The 26,261-nt window shown below is 34.9% G+C and overlaps 1 protein-coding gene and 1 long non-coding RNA gene across 54 annotated transcripts in view; one reads left to right on the top strand and one right to left on the bottom strand.

The window, feature by feature from the left end:
• LOC117661860 (uncharacterized) overlaps positions 1-8,207 on the top strand; it is a 66,627-nt gene extending 58,420 nt beyond the window's left edge. For all 4 annotated transcript variants that reach the window (XR_009622284.2, XR_004590151.3, XR_015732758.1 and 1 more), the window contains one exon: positions 7,515-8,207. This is a non-coding gene — a long non-coding RNA (uncharacterized LOC117661860). The remainder of the gene's footprint in view (positions 1-7,514) is intronic.
• Positions 1-26,261, bottom strand: part of ADGRL3 (adhesion G protein-coupled receptor L3) — a 624,693-nt gene that overhangs the window by 92,028 nt on the left and 506,404 nt on the right. For 29 of the 50 annotated variants that reach the window (XM_034411052.3, XM_087888334.1, XM_087888328.1 and 26 more), the window contains 2 exons: positions 19,285-19,311; positions 7,679-7,847 (listed from right to left, as the gene is read on the bottom strand). In XM_034411052.3, the coding sequence (XP_034266943.1) occupies positions 7,679-7,847; positions 19,285-19,311 (196 nt within the window). The remainder of the gene's footprint in view (positions 1-7,678; positions 7,848-19,284; positions 19,312-26,261) is intronic. The other 21 variants (XR_015732755.1, XR_015732756.1, XR_015732757.1 and 18 more) reach the window with 1 other exon arrangement.

Raw genomic sequence — 26,261 nt, 5'->3', positions numbered from 1 at the left:
AAAAGAACCTCACCTGCAGAGTTTAGACTTGAATTAGGAATTTAAACAATTTGTTCTTTGTCTAAAATCAGGCTATCCAATTATTGGTGCAAATCAAAGCTATGAAACTGAAGACCTCAAAAATTGTATCTAATAGAATAGGCAAAATCTCAATTGGGACCTTTTGGATTGCACAACTGACAAATCAAGAATATATTGCCTCTCTCTTTCTTGCCTGACTTTTTCTGGGAGACAAGAGAAAAGATTTCTGCACAAAGAATTTTGGATATACTATAGATACTCCGAAAGATACTGCTATCCTCAGTAAGCTAGCACATTGAAATGGATTAGCTACTTTAAACACATCTTCCAAATTACTAAGTATTAAATACAGAAATGCTCAAGAACCTTAGGGATGTATTTACTTGAGTGAGATTTGGGCAGCTGGACACAATGGTTAAAAATGGAAGGTTTAGCCAAGTTTCTTATGATGAAAGTACTTTCCTTTTTGAAGCTCCAGAGATAGAGGACACAGCACTTATATTATTTGAATGTCAACTGTATAAGAAAGAGAGAGTCATATCTTGGATTCCACATTAGACAGCATTTTGGGATCTTTGCATTAAAGCAACTTATTTCATGTGAGGTCAGAGCTCCAAAATTATATATAATATGGCTCTTATCTGAACAAAATAGCACAACTGAGAACTGCATACTGTATGTGGATCTGGCTGGTTAATGATAGGGATGACACAGAAATACCATTTTCATTTTCATTTAATTACTGGTATGTCTTTTACTCTACTTCATAACAAGTGGTCTTATCATTCTATAAAATATTTTTTTATTTTGATTTGGCGTAATAGCTAAACAATAAATTATTAAAGACACAAAAATGTGAAATCACAGCTGATTTAGCAGGTTTTGGCCTTCATTCCATCCAGTTCTTCCCTAGGACATTGGATGTCATAATGAATTGGTGTAGTATATGTTGTGGATCCAAGCAATGTGGCCTTTTGAAACTGACAGATGGAAATTTTGTTAACATGCATATTTTATAAGAGCCATCCAATATTTTTGGGATATCATCATCATCATCATCATCATCATCATCATCATCATCATCATCATCATCATCTCTTTTATTCATTAAACATGAAACTCAGTCAACTGAACATTTAAAAATGTATCACAAATATCATTGACTGGCGCTGATGGTTGATACGGGCTGCTGCATCTTAGGTCTCAACCACGTATCTTCTTAAAATGTACGATGTTCCAAGTAGCACAGTTTTTTGCTGTTCCGCTGGTGTTATTGCAGGAAGCTGCAATTTCTTCATTATTATTATTATTATTATTATTATTATTATTATTATTATTATTATTATTATATAGGGATTATATAGGGATATATATATAAATCCCTATATATTATATAGGGATTTCGCTTTGTCTTACAACTTGTAGTCCCATCAAGCTACATTTGCTATTTTAACCATTCTTCAAGTTGGATAAGTTTTTAATTACATTTTTTTTTGTTTTAGCTGCCAATTGATTTGAGTTTGACCATTTCACTGCTGATTCCTTATTCAAAACAAACAAAAAAGGTACCTGTTGTAGCTGTTATTTAGTTTGAGCAGCAGCAGCAGCAGCAGTAGTAAGAGTAGTAATACTGTATAATTATAGTAGTAATCCTTGGGACTAATCAGTGACTGAGAAACTACTGGGCCTTTTCAGGGTGCCAGAATACATCATACATCATATAGTTAAGGCTAAACTTGTTACATTTATCCACCCTTTTCCAACCATGGCATGAAACAGTGAGTTCTTATGTGCCACCCTGCCTTTTGTATATGTGCTCCCCAGGCCATATATTGGATTTCAAAGTCATCCTTCCATTACTATCCTTATATGCATGCTATTTTTCCATGATGAACTGTGCTAAAGTGACTCACAATAGTCTCATAACATTTCCATTTCCAAATAGGTCATGAAAAGATGAACAATTTTAATAGGTCCCTGCCCTTTTACTCAAGTGGAAATGAACCCGATGAAAAGTAGCAGACATCAAGTCTAGCCATGGCTCAAACTTGCTGACTGACCTTTCGAGGTAGATGGTCATTCTTAAAATTAAGACATGCCATTCGATGGCCAGTTTCTATGTAGTCTTATTGATGAAAAAATGAGTTCTATGTTAGGCTGTTGCAAAATAATACATAGGTGCTAACGAAGTAACTTTGGATATCAGTGAAAGGGAGAACAAATATGACTACGTGTTTCTGGCTTGCTGGAAAGCCACTTTTCAATCATCCTATTTTTACATACTAAATCTGTTAAAAAGGTTGAATATTGTACACCACTTTCTCCTCATTAGTGGATCTATATTGTCTCTGGTTTTCCTTTTATTTCTAACATACCCTTTTAATTTATTTATTTTGGTATCTCTCCTAAGTCTCAACTCATTTTGAGATTTAGTTTATCTGATAGAGGTCCTTTCTAGAAATTGTCTTGTAATCATCCCTCTTTCCATTGGCTAAGCATATTCTTTTTGCTTTTCAACATTTTAGAAAATTCTGCATTCTTTAGCTTTTGTCCCATTTTTTTTCTTCTTATGGGAATAGTTTCTGATGGCTTCTTCAATATCTCATTTTATAGAGTTTCCCATCTCCTATCCCTCCTGGATGTTTTTCTTTTTTAGGATTTCAAGACACTGGATCTCACCTACATTTCCCCTGAGCAACTCAAAGTCTGGTTTTCTGGAGTTCAGTATGCAGGTCTGATTTTTTTTGGTTCCTCCTCCTCCTAGATATTACAGATCCAAGGGTAACACAATCACTTTTTAAAGGTGCTAATCAGCTTCACTATTTAACAGAACAGATAGTTAATGGAATTACAGAGTTGGAAGGGACCAGATTAAGAAGCAGGAGTCTCTAAACTATTTCAGATAAATGGCTATCCAATCTCTTCTTAAACACCTCTGGTGATGGATCATTCACACCTTCTGAAGGCAAGCATTCCACTGGTTAATTGTTCTCACTGTTGGGAAATTTCTCCTTAGTTCTAGCTTGGTTCTGTTCTTGATTATTTTTCATCCACTGCTTCTTGTCCTGCCTTCTGATGCTATGAGCTGAACACTTCTCTTCTTTGTGGCAGCCCCTCAAATATAGGAACACTGATATCTTGTCACCCATGGTCTTTCTTTTCACTAGACTAGACATACCCAATTCCTTCATATGTTTTAGCTTCCAGCCCCCTAATCATCTTTGTTGCTCTTCTCTGCACTCTTTCCAGAGTCTCAACATTTTTTTTTACATTATGGTGACCAAAACTGAATGCAGTTTGGTCTTACCAAAATATTATAAAGTGGTGCTAACACCACATGTGATCTTGATTCTATCCCTCTGTTAATGCAATCTAGGATTGTATTGGCTCATATTTAAATGATTGTCCACTAGGACTCCACAATCCCTCTCACAGTTACTGCTATTGAGCCAGGTACCACCTATTCTATACTTGTACATTTCAGATTTTTTTTGCTTAAGTATAAAACCTTACTTTTCTCACAACTGAATTTCATTTTGCTAGATAGAGCCTAGTGTTCAAGTCTGTTGAGATCCTTCTGAATCCCGAGCCTCTCTTCTGAGGTGTTGGCTATTCGTGCTAGCTTGGTGTCATCTGCAAATTTGATGAGTTCCCCTTCTAAATAATTTATGAAGATATTGAAGAGTGCTGGATCTAATCTTGGGGTTCCCCACTGCTTATTTCCCTCCATGTAGATATAGTTCCATTAAGGACTACATGTTGAGTGTGGTTTGTCTGCCAGTTACAAATCCATCTGGTGGTGATGCTACCTAGCCCACATTTTTCTAATTTACTAAGAAGTAGTTGGAGGTCCACTTTGTCAAATGCCTTACCAAAATCCAAGTATACTATGTCCAACAGGCCCGGCTGGCTTAATATGAATTTTAAATTGGGTGTTTGTTAGCTTTTAACTTTATGGGCCAAATTTTTATATATTCGTTTTAATTGTTTTTAAATTTTGTGAGTTTATATGTGTTTTAATATGGCTGTACACCGCCCTGAGTCCTTTGGGAGAAGGGCGGTATAGAAGTTCAATAAAATGAAAATCAAAATCAAAAATCAAATCAAAGTCCACATTATTTCACTGGTCCACTAATTCAGTCACAGAATGAAATAAGATTTGTTTGGCACGTTTTTGTCAAACCCATGTTGGCTTCTGGTTATAACTTTGCTTACTTCTAGGTGTTTGCAGTTCTATTTCTTGATTATCTTTTCCAGGATCTTCCCAGATACTGATGTCAGGCTGATTGGTCTGCAGTTTCCTGGCTCCATTTTCCCCCTTTTTTGAAAATGAGAACCACATTGCTCTTTTCCAGTCCTCTGATAGTTCCCTTGTGCTCCAGGATCTTTGAACAATATAGTTCAGTGATTCTGAGATCATGTCTGCCAGCTCCTTCAGAACTCTAGTCAATCCATCTGGTCCTGGTGATTTGAACTCATCTAGGCAGACGGATGTTCTCTTACCATTTTCTTGCCTGTTTTAATTTGTATTTTATGGCTCTGTTTTGGTAGGTTTGGGCTATTTTTTTCTTTTTGCATATAAGACAGATACAAAGAATGAATTAAGCAACTCTGCTTTCTCCCTGCTGCCTGCATTTCCTTGACATCTTCTCCCATTAGTGGACCAATTGTTTCCTTGACCTTTTTCTTGTTTGTTACATGTTGAAAGAAACTTTTAAAATTATTTTTGACATTTGTTGCAAGTCTTAGTTCATTCTGAGCCTTAGCTTTCCTGACTTCATCCTAGCAGATTCAGGCTAAATGCTGGTATTCTGCCTTAGTTATGCATCCCGCTTTCCATTTTTTATACTTATTCCTTTTGTCTTTTAGTTTATCATAGAGTTCTTTATACAACCATGCTGGTTTTACTTGGATTTCTTACTCTTCTTTTTCAGCAGTATTGTGGTGCACTGGACTTTTATAACCATATTTTCAGAGTTTCCAAAGTTTCTTGAGTTATTTTCATCTTTAAGATTTTAATCCATGGAATCCTTCCCAAACTCAAAGTTTTTTGAAATCAGCTCTTTTAAAGTCTTACTAGTTTGATTTTGTACTATTACAGTATGTGTGTATGCATTATATTGAATTCAAATATGACATGATCTCTCTCCACCAAGGTTCCTGCAACTTCAACCCCCTCTATCATTTCATCTCTTTTGGTAAGAATTAAATCCAATATAGTTGACCCTTTAGTTCCCTCTACTTTTTGGATGACAAAGTTGTCAGCTAGGCTCATAAGGAACCTAGCCTCATAAGGAATCCCTCACTTCATGCAGAGTCTGTTTCCCAGTTGATGTCACGGTAGTTAAAGTTCCCCATTACTACTGTGGTATGTTTCTTACATACATTAATTACCTGGTTAGCAAAAAGTTCATCTATTTCTTCTTCTTGGTTGGGTGGCCTGTAATATACACCTATAGCAATGTCATTCTTCTTTCCTTTGAATCCATATGCATTCAAAGGGTACAGGTGTAGTGATTTTTTTCTTTTTACATATAATGCAACTTCACCTTCTCTTTTGTTAGGTCTGTGTCCATTCTATCTATTTTGCAGGTCATTGTCCATGTTGCTTGGATCCTTCCCTATGAATTCTCCTAGCTAAACTCCCACAGAAATATTCACTTTTTGCTTCCTTTGGTGTATTGAGCACAGAGACATTCTAGATGAAGACTAGATTGGACTGAAAGAAGAAGATAGGTAAAAAGAAAAAGAAAAGCTATTGCTTAGCGCATTGTAAGCCGCCCTGAGTCTCCGGAGAAGGGCGGCATATAAATCATTTTTTTTTTAAAAAAGGGGGGGTACACACTCCAAAAGAGTCTCCCCCTTGAACTCCCTTGCTAATCTCCCTGCTAAAACCCTGCTTCCACTCACACCGGTCTCCTCATGTCCATTTTAAATGTTTGCTTTTTCTTTTCTTTACTACATGGATTGACCATCTCAATGTGCATTATTCTGTGGACATATTGCTATTCCAGGAAGCATTGGAGAAATATTTCTAATCCTCTAAAGGTTCCATGCTGCTATATGGTACGTGGCCAAGAATTTTAAGGCCCTGGATGGCACTTCATCACTTGCTGCTTGCTTACAGTGAATTACATTTGCCATTTTAAAGTCCCTTTTCCAGGCTGGAAAGATTAATTTTGGAGATGTATGCCATATTGCTCATCTGTAATTCCAGGTGGTTTATGAATATATTAAAAAGCAATCTCACTGCAAATCCTTAGGAGACCTCACTTTGGATACTTCCACCTTATGAAAATTATCCATTAATTCCTTCTTTCTGTTCCCTGTTCTTTAATCAGTTAGCAATCCATTAAAGGACTTCAATGAATCAAAGAGTTAGAAAGAACCCACAAGCCACTGAGTTCAGTTACTCAGAAATTAAACCTCTCCTCTTATCCCAATGGTGTTAAATTTACTCTAGAGTCTTACTGAAAGACTCTGTCAAAGTCTTTTTGAAGACTAAACCTTGAATCACTGGAACAACTTGAAAACAACTAATTCAAATTCCAATGGATAAAGTTAACCTATGTAGATCACACCCATTTATATGTCTGTTGACATTAAAAGCAGTTTTAAATGCTGTGAAGTAAGATTAACATTAGAAAAACTCTGTTGTTTAACAAGATGTGACAAGATATGCTTTCTTATTTTATTAATAATAATTTACCCAGGATATGTTAAAACTCTCTGGCCTATAATTTTCTGTATCTACCTGTACAAAAGATGGATCTACGATTTTAAAGAAAACTGAGACTACTTAATCTCAAAAGACATAGTTCAAAATATATTTTTCACCCCAAGTTCTATATTTTAATGTATACCAATATTATGTTCAATGAAATGCAAGTTCCTTTGGCTGATCTTTGATCCTAATAAACTGAAACTGAAAATTTATCTTGTTTGATGGCTAACAAAATCCCCACTCTACATTTATCTGGATGGAGTAGATGAAACCAGCTTGTACTAGTATCCGCCAAAAGCAAATTCTTCAAGAATATTTCATTATTTATTTATATCCCACCTTTATTATTTTTACAAATAACTCAAGGAAGGAAACACATCCAATACACCTTCCTCCTCCTATTTTCCCGAAAACAACAACCCTGTGAAATGGGTTGGATTGACTGAGAGGGACTGGCCCAAGGTCATCCAGTGCTGCTTTCATAGCTAAAGCAGCACTGGAACACAGGGTATCCTGGTTTTTAGCCTAGTACCTTCACCACTATACCGAATTGGTTCTCTCTTATCACAAAAGCTTCTACCACAAAAGCCAGTCAACCTCCTGAAAAATTGCAGATTTTAGTGCCACACTGCTGCCAAGGTAAAATCAATTGGAATAGTACTATTCGGAGAGAAATTCAGAGGGATTATTTTTTAAATGTGTTTCTAAATAATGTACATTTCATGAAATGCTCCATAATCATTAATAACTACTCTCTTTTTTTTCATAGGTTCTATTAATTGTCAGGCAAACCAATTAAAAACCAAAGTATATATTAAAAAAATGCTGTGGTTATTAGGCTATTAAGCACCTGGTTTGCTTTCTTTAAAAGATCCAACATCACCACCACCACCACCACCACCATCATCAAAATCAACATCACATCATCCTTACCTTTTTTTGGAGAACACAATGGAAAATGAATATAAACATTCCCTGCAGAGAATTGAAAATGGTGAAGAGGTACGCCATGATCACCGTGCTTTCATTAATATACATAAGTCCAAAGGCCCAGGTGAGTCCCAATAGGCAGAGCAGAGCTATTGCACCTATAACCCATGACCTGTCAAGGAAAGAAGGAAGAAAGGAAGAAAGAAAGAAAGAAAAAAGAAAGGACAGAAAAGAAGTGTATTTGACTGATAAAGAAAACAATTCAATGAACACAACAGTATTTTAGATTATTCTTTGATGAAAAGAAAGGCAGAATGTGAATATTTGTGAGAAATGAATTTTTTGAATTCAATGCAGTTTATTATCAAATTCATAATCTGAAGAAAATATATAGATGGAAAATGTCATGAGCATGAAAATGCCTCTCTAGAAAAACAAGCTTGTAGCAAATGTTTTTGAGTAGAGCAGTGTAGATGTAATAAAATATAGAGATATATGACACTGTAGAGGAAAATAAAAAAAATATTTTAAATTTGCTTCCTTCCCTTACATGCCTAATTTTGAAAGCTTTATCATATTGATCCTACATAAACCACTCTGGGGGAAAAAAACAAGGACAGTTAACAGAACAACAGTCCTATTATTTTTAAAAAGTGCAATGGTAGAACACTAGCTGATGGCTTATACATTTTGTATATTTTCTGCAGTTAGCTGGCTCCAAAATTCTTTGCATAATGTATTTTCAAATGAATTCTATATTAAATAACCTGAACCAAAATTTAAATACAACCTAGACAGCGTTCAAAATAAATTTTGCCCAACTGTTTTGTTGTAAGCATTGCTTGTTTTCTAAAAGAAGAAATTCCAAAATAGTGTATTATTAACTATTAATAAGTACTGATTTTCTAGATCCGCTTCAGTCTGAGTTCTGTTCTGGCCTAATTATAAGAGAATCTCCCCTAACTAATGTGATGGATTACTTTCCCACGAAAGGAACATAATCAGTATGGACATGGTATGGACAAACCAACAACTGCTGTCCATGATGCCAAAATGACAAAACATGTGTCATGATATTATAGTGTAACATCTGCCCTTTTTTTCTTGTGTCTACTTAAAAGTTACATATCAATGTAACAGCATACACCACTATGTAATGGGCAAAATTTGCATTGTGATATTGTAAGGCATGATTCATCATTCATCACTTCCCTTTTCCATTCTGAAAATGCTTTCAATTTGTTCTCCTGTGGTATTTTTCTGCTATATTTAAATACCACTGATTTCAGTATCAACCTGTATTGGCTCTATGGATTAGGAACTGCTGGAGTGCTGTTATGTATTCCCAGCCCTGCACATGTTCTGGAGCAAAGCATTGGGATACAGTACTGTAGTTTGGCCTCCCAACAGTCTTTCGGTGGAATGACTCAATTTACTTACAGTGCCATTCAGAAATTCTAGGACTTTCCTTCAGAATATTCTGGAACCTACAGTTCATCAACTAGGCTCCTGTATAGGGAACATTATCATTCATGTATCTCTGCGATGGTTGCCAACCTAGTACTCACCCAGAGAGCTGGTATTACTACACTGAAACAGTTGTCTTCAATTAAATTTGTCTCCAGCTACCAACAATACAATTCTCCAGCGAGGCCCTGTTCTCTGCTCTGCAACCTGCACCTTGACAGTTGGTGGAGGTTTTCTTACAAGGCACCTGTTCTCTGAAATGTCTTTCCCTCTTATAATGCTGGGCCCTGTGTTTAGGCATCTTTGAAACAGTTGGCTTTGTATGATTGACTTCCATAGCCATTAACTCCACTAATATTTGGAGAGGGGCTGCATTGTTTTTATTCTATTTCTATTCTGTTTATTATCTATTTAAATTCATACTTGTCTACTTATTGAAAACAGTTCAGAATATGAAGCTTATTAATAACACAAAAATAAGTAAAACAAGCATTCAGTGTTTATCACTACAAAAAGGAAGAATTTCTAGGGCCGTACTTAAAAGGCCTCTAAATACTCTTGGGAAGAATTTAGAAAGATTGAGCTCCTACACCACGGGTGTAGGAACTCAATCTGCACTGTCACATTGCTGTCACGTGACATATTGCGATGGTTTCCCCCTTCGTGGAGCAAAGTGACTGGAGTGATGCAACCAGCCCATGGGCTGCGAGTTTGACACCCCTACCTTACACCGATTCCATTCTTCAGAAAAACTGTCTCCAAAGGAAAAAAGATCAGGAAAATAATGGTGACAGAAAAGTAGTAGTGGGAAATGAACTACCATTTTCCTTGGTGGTGGAATTTGGGTTACAAAATATTATATGACTTAGAATATCGTAGTTATTTTGACCCAGATTAATCTGATAATTTGTAAGAGGTTTTTTTTTAACTACAGGAGATTGCAGTGTATAAATTGTGGATTAGTCTGATTTAGGACTGTTCTATTCTGTGTAGAGGAGAATACTTCAAGTCTATAGTAGGTCATTTCAGTGAGCAAACAAAGCATTCCTGTATTAGCAAGTAGGTGCATGGAGTCTAAAAGTGGGTAAACTACCAGGAATATTGTGTTTTGCCTCTTTTTGGCTGTGTTCCCAGGTGAATTTTCTTTATGCACCAATTTTGGTATTTTCCTAAGAAGTCATAGAAATGCACAGAGCTGATTATACAGTAAAAGTTACTAGATCAATTTAGAAACCTGAAATATGTTTGATTAACACCAAAGTTATTCAATATTTTCATTGAATTAGAAATGAAAGAAATAGGAGCAATAGGACTGCAGGTGCAGCAAAAGCAATTTAAAATATATATTGTTTATAGATAACAAAGTAGTTGTGAGAGAATTCAGATGCAAAAATCAGCATTACTGGAACTGGTTTGAAATTATGTGGAACAATCATAAAACTATGCAAAAATTCAGATGTCCATTAGATACCATCTATGCTTCTGTGCTGCCAATTAGCGATTGTTCAGATTTTTGCAGCCCAAATATGACAGACGTATATGTTTCTAGAATGCATTAAATGAATGAAGCACTGTGGCAAAATAAAATGCAAGATAATTTTTTTTTTTAATTTGATTTAATTTGATTTTTTTAATTTAATTTTATTTTCTGTTTGGAAGTTCAGGACAAATATCAGGAGATTATCAATAAATATTTGATTATTCACGGAATAGTTATCCTGAAATATCATGAAAAGTAAAGAAAAAAATCTGTATTATTTTGAACAGTATCCTGGTGTCTCACTAGTTTTCATGGGCCATGAGAAGTTTTTCCAGAGCTACAAACTGTATGCCTGAGAATATTACTATGATGATGGAATATATTTCTAAATTTTCTCATAGAAAGTCTAATAAACGTTATGCATATATCCTTCTCTCTCTCTCTCTGTGTCTATGTCTATATCTGTATGTTGAGATTATAACTTCTACCCTGCAGATAATATCTTATAAGGAGAGAAGGAACCCACAAACACAGGAACGAAATTTTGTACAAGAAAATTTGCAGAAGAACTATAAGGTCATTTACATACCTTAAATAAGCTAAGTTAATATATTTAACGAAAAGTCTCCAGTCATTTTATTAAAAATTAATGAATGTCAGAAAGTTTGAATCATGCAGCAGTTTTGGAAATTCTTGCTTCTAAATCCTGCAGATTTGAGGACTGATTGTGGAATTTTCTCCCCCAGGAACTTTGATATTAGGAGGCTTGTTGGAAAGCCAACTGGAAACAGAATTGCTATAGGAAATGAAATGAAAGATAGGTGCTCTCCATGTGACCATAGGATCACAGACATTGCAGTTTAAAAAAAAAATCTGTGTTGCTACTGCAAATAAGAATGATTTCAGTTTTGTCTTCAGAAAATGGGATCAATATTTTTACTCAGGAAAAACTTGATCTGTGGGCATGCTTGCTTTCATCAAAGAACAAAAAAGCCTGCAGAAAATGTTGAGGCCTGTATAAATTGGCCTCTTCATGGACTGTTGCTTTCTAGTGGTAAAATAGCTTGTATAAATGAGGCTATGAGCTTATACTGCTGAAGCTGTATACTCCCAAAAGGCTTACTCATAATTGCCAAGGGATCAGAGTAAATATGATCCACTGGAGGACAGAAGTAATCCACTTTAGTAATCTGTCAAGAAAACAAATGTCCATTTAACACCTAGGTTAATATCAACATGATATTGGAAGATGATTTCCCAGAGACAGGAAGTTTCCAGACAGCTATAGGAAAAAAGGGCAATTAGGAGAGTGGTATTCCTTTTGGATTAAACCTGAAAAGATACCTTGCTGCTGATATGACCAAAGATATTTGCAATAATGCAAATTATTTATACCATCATTATAGCCATGAACCTGGACAAAGCTTATGCCATTAAATGCCAAAACTGAAGTTTGATATTGTAGAACTCACTGATAAGAAATGCAATGTAATAGGTCACTTAATATGCAAAGACCATCAAATCTTCTGCCTCAGACAAGAAAATCATAGAAGAAATAAAGAAGCCATCAAAGGGTGTCAAGTCAGTGCTTGGATATAACTCTACAAAGTGACAGAATGAGCTTGATTCCGGTCCAAGGCAAGCCAATCAATATTAGTGATCCAAATCTATGTTCCACCCACAGATACAACAAAGGAAATGGAAGATTTCAACGGAATATAAAAATTGTAGGAAAATGGAATGCTAAAGTTAGAAATCAAATGATAATGAGAAGTAAAATATTTGGCCATGGTGTATAAAATGAAAGAAATATACTCATGGAATTGTGACTAGAAAATTCAGTTTTTATCACAAATGCCTTCTTCCAACAACCTAATAGATTATACTAAACATGGGCATCATCATATGGACAACACCATAATTAATTAATTATATACACTGCAAATCAAGATGGAGAAACTACTAACATCAAATTGACTGGCTTAGATCATGAACTTCTTGCAGAATTGACATTAAAAGAAAACAAAATTATCAGTCAAACCTAATATGACCTCAGGAGTATTTTATATGTAGTGTTTATGAATATATTTATTTGATTTAACATGATGAATAGGGTGCCTAAAGAATTCTGCTCTGAAATTTATGAGATTATTAAGGATAAGGCAAACAAAAACATTCCAAAATAGAAAAGCAAAAGAAAGTGAAATAGCTATCAGCTGTTCGGCTGAATATAGCTGAAGAACAGGAGAAAGCAAGAGGCAACAAACAAGAGGAAAATTTACCCAACTAAATACAGAGTTTCTGAGAACAGCAAGATAAGGCAGTAAATTATATCTAAATCAATAGTGCAAGGAAAATAAAGTTAACAATTGAATGGGATTTATTTGTGAAAAATACAGCAATGGAGGAAAACTTTTATGCAAAAATAGGTACAATAAAAAACAAAGGCAAAGATGTACTGAAAAAAAAGATTTAAAGAGGAGATGTTATAAAAATAAAAAAGAACTATACAGAACAAATATCCAAGTCATAAATACATATGAAAGTTAAAAGTTTTATACCTGAACTAGACCCAGATCTTTTAGAAAAAGAGTGGAAAATCTGGAAAGTGTAGTTAAGTGTGAGAAAACATCACTAATAACAAGATGGCAAGAATTGGTGAAATACCAGCAGAACTTTGAACAATCTTACAATAGTATGAGGTTTTACTTGTGGTTTATAGACAGGTATGGAAAAGACAAAGAGACTTGGAAAGATTGCTTTATATTCAAAATGGGCAGTACTAAAGAATGCTCAAACTATGAATCAATTGCACTTAGCTCACACGCTAGCAAGATAATATTCCATATCTTTCAATTCAAATGTTATCAATATATGGACTGTATACAAGGTGGATTCAGAAAAGGCAAAGATGCTTGAGATTACATAGTTAATATCTAATGGAAAATGGAAAAGGCAAGGATGCATTTTTCCCCATGGTCTGGAATCATTCCAGTTATACACAAGTCTCAGGTCATTGGTTCCCCTGATATAATTCAAATGATTTGGCCTAATTAGTAACAAGATGCTAAGGGCTTCTTCAGATTCTAAGACATTACCTTTGTATTGCATATTATCATTGGAAAACAGCTATAGTAGCAGATTTTTTTGTGATAATCGGAAGTGTTATCTGATTCAAGCTTAATGACTTTTAGAATAAATGAAGCAGAAGTGCCTGCCTCAAAGACTATTTCTGATCACTTTTTTTCCAACATATTACTTCTGCTGACTCAGAGCCACAGGCAATAGTAGACTTCATACAAGACATTCACACAGCATGTCCACTAGATTTAACCTGTTCTTTGCAGAGAGATGTACAACATTACAGATATTAATTCTCTATGTTGACAGAATTGTTATGGGGTTGTGCTGCAGTTTGGCTCAAAGTACTGAAGAAAAGATGAATTAAGCATCATTAAATGCACAGAATGTATAAAACTATCTGCATGGGAGCCAAGTCAAATTCTTTAAATTTTTGTGGCTGGCTGGCTGGTTGCAATTCTTGCCAGAAGAATAAACTTTTCTAGTGAACAAAAACTCACTAATTGTTGCTCCAGTGCCAGGAATCTGGAAGAGAATTGAAGTAAATATTAACTCCAATTTAATATTTATGAATGTAGAGGCCAGAAGCATTTAGTTGATTAACTGTAATTCCATCATTCTCAGACTGCAACTTCTGCCAATCTTATAAATTTTACTCTCATCAATTGTTTTAGAAAACATAATAATTAGATAAAAATGCCCTGATAAATTAATAACAGATAATGCTTCACTGTTCATGGGGGGAAAGTTTGCACAATTTGCTTAGAAGTATAAATTTATTCATATGACAATCAGTATCAACTATTCACAAGGCAATAGGGAGATAGAAAGAAATTGTTCAAACCTCTTTTATTATGTTAAAAATCTTCTTTCACCTATGCCCTGGGCCTGCAAACTAATTATAAATCCTGGTTTCATATCTGAGAATAAACTGTACTCTAATTCTCCTGATTTTATAAAAAAAAAGTTTCTCTGATGTAAACACAGTCTGCATATTCCACTTTGATAATCATCATAGTTTGCAAGCTTTGTCAGAATCACAACCAAGATAACAACTGTGAATGAGACTGTTAGAAAAGACAATTAGAAACAGAAATCACAGAAAAATAGAGTCAAATATTTTGATCCTATTAAAGCAAAAATAGGCACAATTTGCAGGAGATAGACCTTGGGGGGTTGGGCCCAGAACTGCTGCTTAGGAAGTGGTCAAATAAGAGATGGCATAGTCCAAAACTGGATAGTAGGCAGGCTAGAGTTTAGAAGAGATCTTTTCTAATATCTTGGCGGTAGAAGAGATGGAGGGAGAATTGTACTTTCAAACTTGCAAGATTATGTTAATATCTTTAACCTTACAATTCAGTAGAATTAGCTGATCATGTCGTGTTTTCTGTCTAATCTACCTGGTAAGGCTAACAGAATGTAAAATGCTTACAGCCTTACATGAAGCTCCCAGATTCACACAATTTTCAGAAACGGTTAAGGGTCACAGATCAAAGTTCCTAGATCTATAAACATTTCATGAATTTCATATTTTTTGTTGAAAGGAAGAGATCTGTTTGTAACTAGTGAATAGGAGAAAGAGAAGCTCATATATTACATGGAAAAGAAGATCCCAGAAAAGCAAAATAGTAGTTAGCTGATCTGTGAATTTCTAATAGAAAAGAACAGATCAAGGGCTGCATAATATGTAGCAATGAAGGAGCAGGACCATAGTCCTCCAACAGCATATGTATTTTAGCCAGACTAATAATCTGTGCATAAAGATTTAAATCTGAATATTTATTTATTTATTTGTTGGTTCGATTTATATGCTGCCCTTTTCCGGAGACTCAGGGTGGCTTACAATGCATTAAGCAATAGCCTTCATACTTTTGTATATACCTGCTTAGTAGGGCTTTCGGGGCCCCCTAAGTGGTGTTCTTTTTTATACAAAGTCAGCTTATTGCCGCCACAAACCGGGTCCTCATTTTACCTACCTCGAAAGGATGGAAGGCTGAGTCAACCTTGAGCCTGGTGAGGTTTGAACTTGTAGTAATTGCAGGCAGCTGGTGTTACTTAACAGTGCTTTAGTCTGCTGTGCCACCAAGGCTCTTAGATTATTTTGTTGGTTGACTATTTGTGTTCTTGTAGTAACAAATTTAGATTATTTCCTCTTCACAAAATCGTAGAATAGGGAGGATTTAGATCATTAAGTCCAATGCAGGAAACCAGACTTAAGGCACTACTAGCTAGGCTTCTCTTGAACCCATTTATTGATGGGAAATCTACCAACTGCTTGGGTACATGGTTCCCAGTATATAGGGTACTGGAGATAGACAGACAATGAGATGGCACAAAATATTCCAGCATCACTTATTCTGTCTCAACAGTCTAGCTCTTTCTGCCTCTTTAGCTTTAATAGGGAATAAATTAAGGAAAATGATCCGTAGAATTCCTGATGGGGGAGTGACATCACCAACTGCTTTCCCTAATGCTTTCCTCAGTAGAGGATGTGGGTTTTGACAAATGGTTAGACTCACAGGCTTAACCATCTATCAAACCTCCTCCATGAGATGGATGAAGGCTTCCTGCCTTCTCCAGCTTTGTTGGGAACCCCCATTTACAGCATGGACGAACTGCAGATTAACTTGGGTTGAGACGAAAGCTCTATCACAGGGTCGTGTCCTTAGAGAATGATTAGTAAGGCATTTTCCAGTTGCAGTTAGAGAGGATATTTGAATGAGCCTTCAAACTGGTCTCCCTGTTAGAAATTAGATATCATTTTACTGTTTTGTATTTTACCTTCCTGATGACATATTAGACTACATGAATGGTAATGTGTTGCTCCACTGCCAGTGTGCAGTGTATAAAAATAATTTAAAATTTCTGGGAATCCATGTGTTGTCTGTTGAAGATTTATTGCTAATAGTCTCAGAGATCTAACTGGTTTATTTGAATTTAAAAAAAAAACCACCCATTATTGCTATCTTCAATTTATCTTTCTTTATTCCATTTATATATCGTGTTCATTTTTTAATCTTACATAACTGAGTTTCTATGCCTTATGTCATTTAAGGCAGATCAATGACTGAAATAAAGTACTAATCTGATTAGCTGAATTTTAGGTACTGCAAAGCAACAATGTAGTGTATATATTCTAAGGGTTAAGGTGGCTGATCATCTAAAGTGATTTTGATGTATTACTGAAAAGGATAAATGTAGGATAAAAAGAATGAATAAGTATAATAATTTGTAATTAAGTAAATGAATTAGAAGAAGCTAAATAGTGCAACATGCTATAATGATGAAGATATGTTATTAGTTCTTGATGAATGTATTTTTTAATGTACACTGAGAGCATATGCACCAAAGACAAATCCCTTGTGTGTCCAATCACACACAGCCAATAAAGAATTCTATTCTATTTTAAAAATGCATGAAACATAATGATACAACAAAATGATTCCTAATCTTATTTTGATTATTTTTATAAAAAATATAGTTCTTTTGATTTGTCAGTTTTTAGGAGAGATAAGAATTGCTTATAAAAATCACTCTTTGAGAGACTTCATGGGCACATTCCTATAGTTTTCTGGGTAACAGCATAGAAGTGCTTGATAGCATCTCCTGCTACTGCTCCTCTTCTTTGACCTAAGTACTAGCCAAATCCAATCTTGGAAATCTTTTTGAACTAGTATGAACAAGGTCAGCTAGGCCATATAATACATTTGCTAAGAAAATGAATTGTGAATCAGGAATTTCCTAGTGCACATGACAATCATTATGAATTTAGAAGTTGACGTGGATCAAGGCTAAATACACATTTGTTTTGGTGAGAAAATATGGAATTTTGAGAACATGTGATGGATCCTTTCACAGGGAGGTCTTGTCAATTCACCGAATGACTGTTACAGTGGGCACAGTTATTTTCAAAGCATTTATACATTTAGAAGGCAAACTGGTGACAATGCTATCCTCATTCCCCATTTGTATGTTCTAACAAAATCATACATGACCCGAGGCATTCTGGTAAATAAACTAAGAATACATATGAACTGTCAAATAGGGGTGGGAGTTTGGCAGGATCAAGAAATGTGCCCAGGGAACCACAATAGACATTCCAAAGTTAGACAAATATTTTCAACTTTAGCTCTTCCTCCAAAATATAAGAGCAACAATGGAATAGAATTATTGAAAGAAGTGTTAGCTGAATCTATATTTTAAGGATCTTGTCCCATCAATGCTACTGGAAAAAATCCTTATCAGAGAAATGAACATTTCCCTAGGACTACTTAGATCAGCCAAGGTAGAAGCTGAGGAAGTAGCTTTTTCCTTTTTTGCTGCACTTTCCCTATTAATCAATCTTTTTTTAAAATAAGCATTTCCACTGACTTCTGGAATCCATGGTCCCAAACTAAACACATTCCATTTACCCAACTACCACTGGAATAATGGTAGTGGTAGAGGTTTCTGCTGGCATAATGAGGCAACCACCTGCAAAGAGGAAAATCTGCTGTAGGAATTAAGACACACCAGAACTTCTAATAGCTTATTCATCTCATCCCCTACCAAAAAGCACTACAATTATTCAACAACTCTTTTAAATGGTTTTTTTTTCCTTTGAGGCTGCTATTGTTCCTAAAAACATATAGTAGAAAATCTTCCTCTTAATCTTTTGTTAAATGCAGGAGGGACAGATGATTGATTTAGGAAGTGTATAATCAAATCAGTAACAGATGTACATCAAGCAGGAAGTACATTATTAAAGATTTTCTCCATGTTGTGTGTCTGTTTGTAAAACTGATGCATGTAAAAGGTGCAGCTGATAATATTTTGTTATAAACTGGTATATTTTAACACTGGCTAATAATTATACATAATTAAGATTTGGACTCTATACAGTAATCACAACCCAGTGTAATAGATTGCATCTCATAATTTTGTAAAAGAATGACAATGAAGAGAATGAGACAAAATAAATGAACATAAATGACTCTTCACCAGAAGAACAAACTGAAAGTCCACTGTAAAGTAGCAGCACTTGCAAAGATAATACCACTGATTGCAGGATTTGGGGTGGTAGTGCGGTGCATTATCTAAGGCCCATAATTAATATTTTGCTGTGTCTCTTAACATTCAGCTGTTCTAACCACAGGGGTGTTATTAGTCTTCAGTTTTCAAAAAATGTAAATAGATTTAAATACTTTTGATTATTTATTTCTGTGTATCTTTAAGTTGTCAGTTTAGGATCCTTTTTTCACATTAAATAAAGAGCATTCGGACTCCTGCATTTAAAAAGAAACCCGCCAATCACCTGCATCAGCCAGTATAAACTAAAACACAATAAATGTCCTGGATATAATGGAGAAGGTATCTCAAAGCTATAATAAATAGTATTGAATAAGATGTCCAAGTAATTGCCAATCAAGATAGATACAGCATAAAACTTTAGGCCTTACAGTTTTTCCCTCACAGTTTGCTCTTCTGCCTCTCTCAAAGGTGAATGACAGAAGCTGTAATGATTTTTAAATACTGATCTGACAGCCAGTTTATGAGAACACACTGATAAATAGAATTTATCAGTCATTCAGGTCATTCTTACTTGATGAAGGGTCTGTTATCCTCAAAGCTGAAGAATGCATAGACATAAAGACAAGAATGTCAGCATTAGAATATAATGACAAAAAGGTACCATGTAGGTAAGCAATCAAACAAGTTCATCTCCAATTCAAATCATAGAAAGCTAGAGAAACAATTGGACAACCAGGTTGAAAACTAACCTTTTTTTTAGTGCCATTAAAAGATAATGCTTTGGTAGCCTATCAAAAATGTGAACAACCAAGGAAAAATCACCAATTGTTGTTTAATTAACAGTACATTTCTACAGCCTTTAACAAAAAGCAATATTGTTTGCAGCTGTACTCTTTCTGCCTAAACATTGATTTTCATGTCCTGCTTTTGAAATTAGTCATTTCAGAAACAAACATACTATAATATGAAAATAACCACGCATGACAATTTCTTTTTAAAAATATAACATGAAAATTATGATCTGCATGAATTTTTGAATAAAGGATGATGTAGTTCAAAAATCTTGTTTTCCTTCTCATATCTATTACTGCTGAATAGATATTTTCTGGAAGTATAGATGTCTTTACAACAGGGAGGTATGTAATCTGTGACAGGAAAACTGACAAAGAATGATGTTGACTATAGTACACTTCATCAGTTACATGGAACATCATTTTCCCAACCCCCAACAAGCTATATGTGTGTAAGTTCCTATCTTAAGTTAATACTCTGCATCTGTATAAGTGGAACAAAAATCTCTATAAACATTTATGCCATGATCAATGTATTATTCCAAACATTTTGAGGTTTTTTTTTTTGCTGAACCTGTTTCTCCATCAGCTCTCTTAAATAAGAGTACAAATTACACTACACTGATGATGCTAAAAGTAATTATACAACATAGAATAACAGAGTTGGAAGGGACCTTGGAGATCTTCTAGTCCAACCCCTGCTTGAACAGGAGACTCTATACCATTCAGGACAAATGTTTGTTCAATTTCTTCTTGGAAACCTCCAGAGATGGAGCACCCATAACTTCTAGAGGAAAGCTGTTCCAGTGTCTAATAATCAGACACTTACTGTTAAGAATTCTGAATGATGATACCTATTATAATTTCTGAATTGTTTTACTGGGATGCCTCTCAATTAGTGAAATTGAGGTATTAGAAGGAATAGATGAGATTTCTGAGTTAAAAAGTCAGAAGCATTTTCTTCTCTTTCAGTTGTTTGTTAAATTTATTATTCATTTATTAGATTTATTTCTCATGTTTTCTACAGGAATTTAAGGTGCTGTATATTGTGTTGTATCCTATTATTTCCCACATAATATCTCTGTAAAGCAGGATTGACTGAAGAAGATAGACTGGCATAAAGTAATTTAGCCAGCTTCCATGGCTGAGGCTGGACTGGAATCTCCCTACTCCTAGTCCAACTCCTTAACCACTACACTGATATGGTATATCTATTTTTAATAGTATACTGGTTTGATTATGGTACATATCAATTGTGAGTAACTCAGATTTGTTTGCTGAGATGGGTGTCTATAGAAATTGAATAAGTAAATAAATAAATTGCTTCTGTCTGTCTGAAAAATTGCTAGTTCAAAAGGAAATGAATTCACAATTTATTATAACTCCCTAATTTAAAAACAAACTGCACAGAGAAACATTAAGACAAAAAAACTGAAGAATTAAAAAGGAAGACAAATAAAAACAGAAACAAACAAAACAGTTCCATGTCTATATATTATGTGTATGAATACATATGTGATCTCAAGGAAAAATACAAACATTTTAAACACACCAATTCAATCATTCTTAAAAATATAACTTTTGTGCAGAGAAACATCACAATCTTTTAAGAAAAACTGTCAGAAATGATGAGCAGATTTGCTTAAATCTATTGTCGACTGTAAGATTCTTAAAAGTTCTTTGCTGACATTGTATTACCCACCAAAACAACTTCCACACTTTTAAATGTAACTAAACCAAAGAAAGATGAAGGACCTCCATAATGCTTAAACTGAAAAATCTATGGCCATGTCTGATCTGAAGCACTTTTTTCTATATTGGATCTTAACAGCTCTTGGGGTATGTTTCACCAACTTCAGTTGTTTGCTAAAAGCAGCTATTTCTGAACCGAGTTTAGCTTCAGTAGTTCTTGTTTTACTAATTTCCTTGCTTAATTATTATAATGAGTTATAAGTGGTGTAGCCCTTGAAATGATGCAAAAGTCTCAATTCATTATTTGGCTTCTAGAATTGTCAATTGTGTTGCCATTTGAAGCATTATTACCCAAAGTTTTAAAAAATAATCACACTTACTGAGTAATCACTTGGACAGTACATTTTGATACTTACCATTAAAGACCCATCACAATAATCCAAGTGTTAAGAATTTTGCTTGGTGAGCTATTGTATCTTTTCTGTATGATACTTCAATGTCTTTGAAGTTTGACTGACAATACTATATTTTTAGCCAAAGGACCTTTTTTGTTCTAGTTTGTTTTATAGACTTGGGATTTCTTAGTTTTATTGTTGCATGAAGTCTGAGCATAGTAAGCTGCACTGCTTTCCCAGAAGTACATTACTTAAGAAATTAGTAATATTACCCACCAACGATGGCCAAGAAATATGAAGTTTGAAATGAGTCAGGTGAGTGAAACCTTTTACATATTGCCCGCAAGCTATATAAAAGGATTTGAATACATCTCTCTGACATATTTACACACATAAACACACAGTCACAAAACCTGAAAGGTAATTAGAAGAGTTTCTTTAAATAATGTCAAAACTACTGTTCTTGGGGATGGAAGGATAGACTTTCTGTTTGCCTTAAAATAGGGTTCCTAAACCTTTTGCACCTCCCTTTAGTATAATCTTAAAGTACACATTTCCCCTAAATATGTAAACACCAAAATGAACACAAATGAACAATGAAAATGATACAATGAAACTTTGGGAAAGGTAGATTTATTTTACCTACGCAACTAAAATGTTCTTCAAATCTCCTCTGGACTCTACAAGAGAGGTACATCTCACAGTTTAGGAGATTCTGCCTTAACAGAATGTGGAATCTTTGGGCATCATCCAAGTGTATATATACAAGCATTTCTCATACTCAAAGTATGGACCCACAAAATACTCAAGAACTCATGAAGTTCATTCACAATAGCTACTGTATTTACTCTGTTCACCCAGAGTATGAGAAAAGAGACAATGAGATCAGATACAGCACCCCCAGATACAGGAAAAAGATCACTGTAAATAGCTAATCAGTAGTTCACTGTCAAACTGTAGTTAATACTGACTATACACTTAAATCCTGGGCCCTGCACTTGTCAACATTTCAATATGTAAAATAATATGTTCAATCTAAATTGTTATATCATCATAACCATGATATAGAAGACTTATCAAATTTGTAGTTGTTTCAAAATTGAGAGGAATAACTAATATCTTAGAAGAGAGGAATTCAGAAGAAGGTGATGAAAATTTAAAAGGATGAAATTTAACAAATGCAAAGTTATGCATTTAGGAAACAGAAATCAAACGAACCAATATAGTCTGAGTGATATCTCATTAAGGAAAAGTACTTGTGAAAAAGATCTTGGAATAGTAGTTGATTACTAACTGAATATGTGTCAGCAGTGTGATGTGGCTGCAAAAATGTTAAACTCATTTTAGACTGCATCAAGAAAAGTATAGTTTTTCAAATCACAGGAAATAATTGTTTCACTTTATTCTACTTTGGTCAGGCCTCACCTCAAGCACTGTGTCCAATTCTAAGAAAAATTCGAAGAAACTGGGGCAGAAATCAAATTTATAAAAAGAAATTGCAAGAGATAGGAATAGATAGCTTTGAGAAAAATGTTCATGGGTCGGGAGGCTATATCAATATCACGCAGATATCTGGAAAGAGATCATACAGAAGTTTGGATTTTCAAAAAATGTTCTAACTGAAGTTTGACAGTAGAACTAATTAACCAATAAAGTTGCAAATTCGTTTCAGGGATGATTTAATTTGCATTCCTTTTATGAGCAGGGCATTGGGTACCATGGAATTGTTTGCAATTCTGCTTTTAAAATGACCTATTTAGGAAATTCTACCCATTTTCAGCTCCTTATTAGTAATTTCTACAATCTACCCTGTTAATCATGACTATAGATTTATTAAAATTGGCCTTTTATAAATCTAACCTACACATATGATTATGCTGAGCTTTAGTGGACCAAAAATTACAATATTAAATGGTCACATTTAACTAAATTAATTACAGTTGAGTCAAGAATAGTTAAACCTCACATACTTTCCTCTATCCTTTTGAAGTAAAACAATGTCAGGAATGTCCTAAAATGACTGTGTTTTGCAGCTCTTGTCTTCCAAGGGAAATTGGGGTAATTACTGAGTCTACTACCTTGTGACTCAATCCCAAAGGTGCTCTTTTCAAAAGGTATCTGGACTTTGTTTTTTCTTGAAGATGTTTCACTTCTTATCCAAAAAACATCCTCAGTTCTGCCTGAATGCTGGGGGTTTATCTATGTCTTCAAAGTCACCTGAATCAGAGTGCAAATGGGTGTGGAATCTTTTTGGAAATGCTGAAAGGACTGTGTTGTAAACAGGAGATAAGTAGTGTTGTATCCCTCTGCCTCTGTTGAGAGAGGACTGTTCAATATTAACATAGATGGCCTCTTTTACCATGACCTTCAAAGTGCTAACAACCAGATGACTACATGGAATATAAATGTTTCCATTCCCCAGCATTCAGGCAGAACTGAGGATGCTTCTTGGATGAAATGTCTTCAAGAAAAAAACAGAGAAAAACCCAGTTGCTTTTTGAAAAAAGCACCTTTGTGACAACCATGACCTGGATGACTGAGAGACTCCATAGATTCTTTGAAAGGTCTACTTGATGAATCTGTTTCCCTTCTGGGAAACAGCACACAGACAAAGCCAGCAGATCTGGCCAATATATATTATTTCTAGTTTCTTTTTCTCATAGTAGCAAGTCACCAACTCTTACAACTCTTTTCGTCTTCTTGAAGGTACAGTTGAATCCACTCTGTTCATTTCTAGCCACCTGTTCAGCATAGTTTCCTATGCTTTGTCTCGGGAACCAGTGCTTTTTCCTTTGTAAGGATCTAAAAGTTATGTCTGAATTCCAACTGCACAGAACTGATTTGATATAATCACATCATCTTTTCTTAAGAGCTGAAATATGGCCACTTCCATATGTTCCAAGTTCTCTTTACTTGTTCCACAAAGCACGGCTATAACTTTGTACTTGCTGCAAATATACAGCAAGTTCTTTTTCTGACTGCAGAGTTGTGTGTACTTATCTTAACTTCTTAAGACAGTATCGGTAGAGAAGCTTTTATTTCTTTTTGTTTCATTCTCAGATTCTCAAGAATATTTCACTGGAAATGTATCTCTGTGAATAATAGTTGAACACAGCTTCTCTACCTAATTAGTCTAGCTGAAGAAAAAGTAATACAGAAACTTTATTCTGTACAACAAGCTAAATTGAATGTTCTAAGTAGATATGTATCCCCATCTACCATAAAGAGCAATCTGAAGAAACATGTGCATTCAATTTCTTCTTTTTTTTAAATTACAGCAGACCTACCAGTTGTGTCAACATTTGTCAGCTAAACTAAAATTCAGAGCATGTGGGAAAAAAACTTTGCTTTAGATTAACCAATGTGATCTAAAATCTAGCCTTCTCACAATTTTCAGCTAATTACTTGAGATACTGAATGTAACAGATAATGTGACAAATAACAACAACAGTGGTGATGGTTGGTATTCTTATTTTCCAGGTTTAAACCAATTATTTTTACAGACTTAATCTAGTAATGCTTTCTGGGAAAAGTAAGTTATGTAAATTATGCAGCTGTGGAATACTTTGAATTTCAAGGCAAAAAGGTATTTTGGACTATTTAAAGCTGCAAATACAGCACTTCTCTGCAATTCCTTCAACCAAATAAGTTGTTTCCTGTGATCGTAAAGCAGCTGTGGAGGGCAGCAATGTGATGCTGAGAAAAGATACAGCTGCTTTAATGGATTGCAGACAATTGCTGGCAAGGCAAGACAAGAAACAATGGATGGAAACTAACCATGGAAAAAAGCAACCTAGAATTAAGGAGAAAAATAATAACGGTTAGAGGAATCAACCAATGAAATAGCTTCCCTTCAGAAGATGTGGGTGCTCCATCAATGGAGGTTTTCAAAAAGAGACTAGACAACTGTTTGTCTGAAATGGCATAGGGTTTCCTGCTTGAGCAGGGGGTTGGATTAGATTAGAAGACCTCCAAGGTCTCTTCCTACTCTATTATTCTATGTTCTAATGGCTACATTTGCAACCAGTGTGTTCTTAAGCTCTTTTTGACTCTTTTGGCTGCAAGGCATTGCATTGCACTAAGATTTTTTTTTGGTACAAATCAGCTTCATTGGATAACAGACAGAAATGGATGTAATTTATCTGACACTGCGCATAATTTTATAAATCTATCTTCCCCCTTTCATCTTACAGTCTTATTTGGAAAAAAGATTTTTCTGCCTCTGATAATTATGGCTGACATTTTGTTGAACTTTTAATCTATACATTGGTTTTTAGAAGTAGTGATCATTATGAGACTGAGGATTTTCCAGGAGGGGATTACAAACAAATATTCTAATTGCAGCAGTGTTGCTTTATAATCACTAGAAACTGGAAGGTGCTTACAGTAATTATTAACCATGATGACCCATGATTATGGATCAGCAGTAATACCAAGAGGATGCCTCTTGACCTTCAAGTAAGGTGACAGGACAACCAGGGTGGGAAGTCTGCCATGGCATGCTCCCATTTCTCTCTCTCTTCCCCAGCAGATAAGAAACCAGATCACATTCCAGAAGAGGGTCACCAACTTGCTCCCCAAATCTTATAAGATCTCTCTGTCAGTGATTGTATGTGATATACAATCACATACACAAGGGCAGTGGTGAAATGTAAAATTTATTACTACCG

This window comes from Pantherophis guttatus, chromosome 2 (genome assembly GCF_059756535.1).
Source record: "Pantherophis guttatus breed Tessera chromosome 2, ASM5975653v1, whole genome shotgun sequence".
In the NCBI taxonomy this organism is placed as follows: Eukaryota; Metazoa; Chordata; class Lepidosauria; order Squamata; family Colubridae; genus Pantherophis; species Pantherophis guttatus.
The sequence above is the reverse complement of the archived record's forward strand: the minus strand, read 5'-3'. Positions and strand labels throughout refer to the sequence as shown.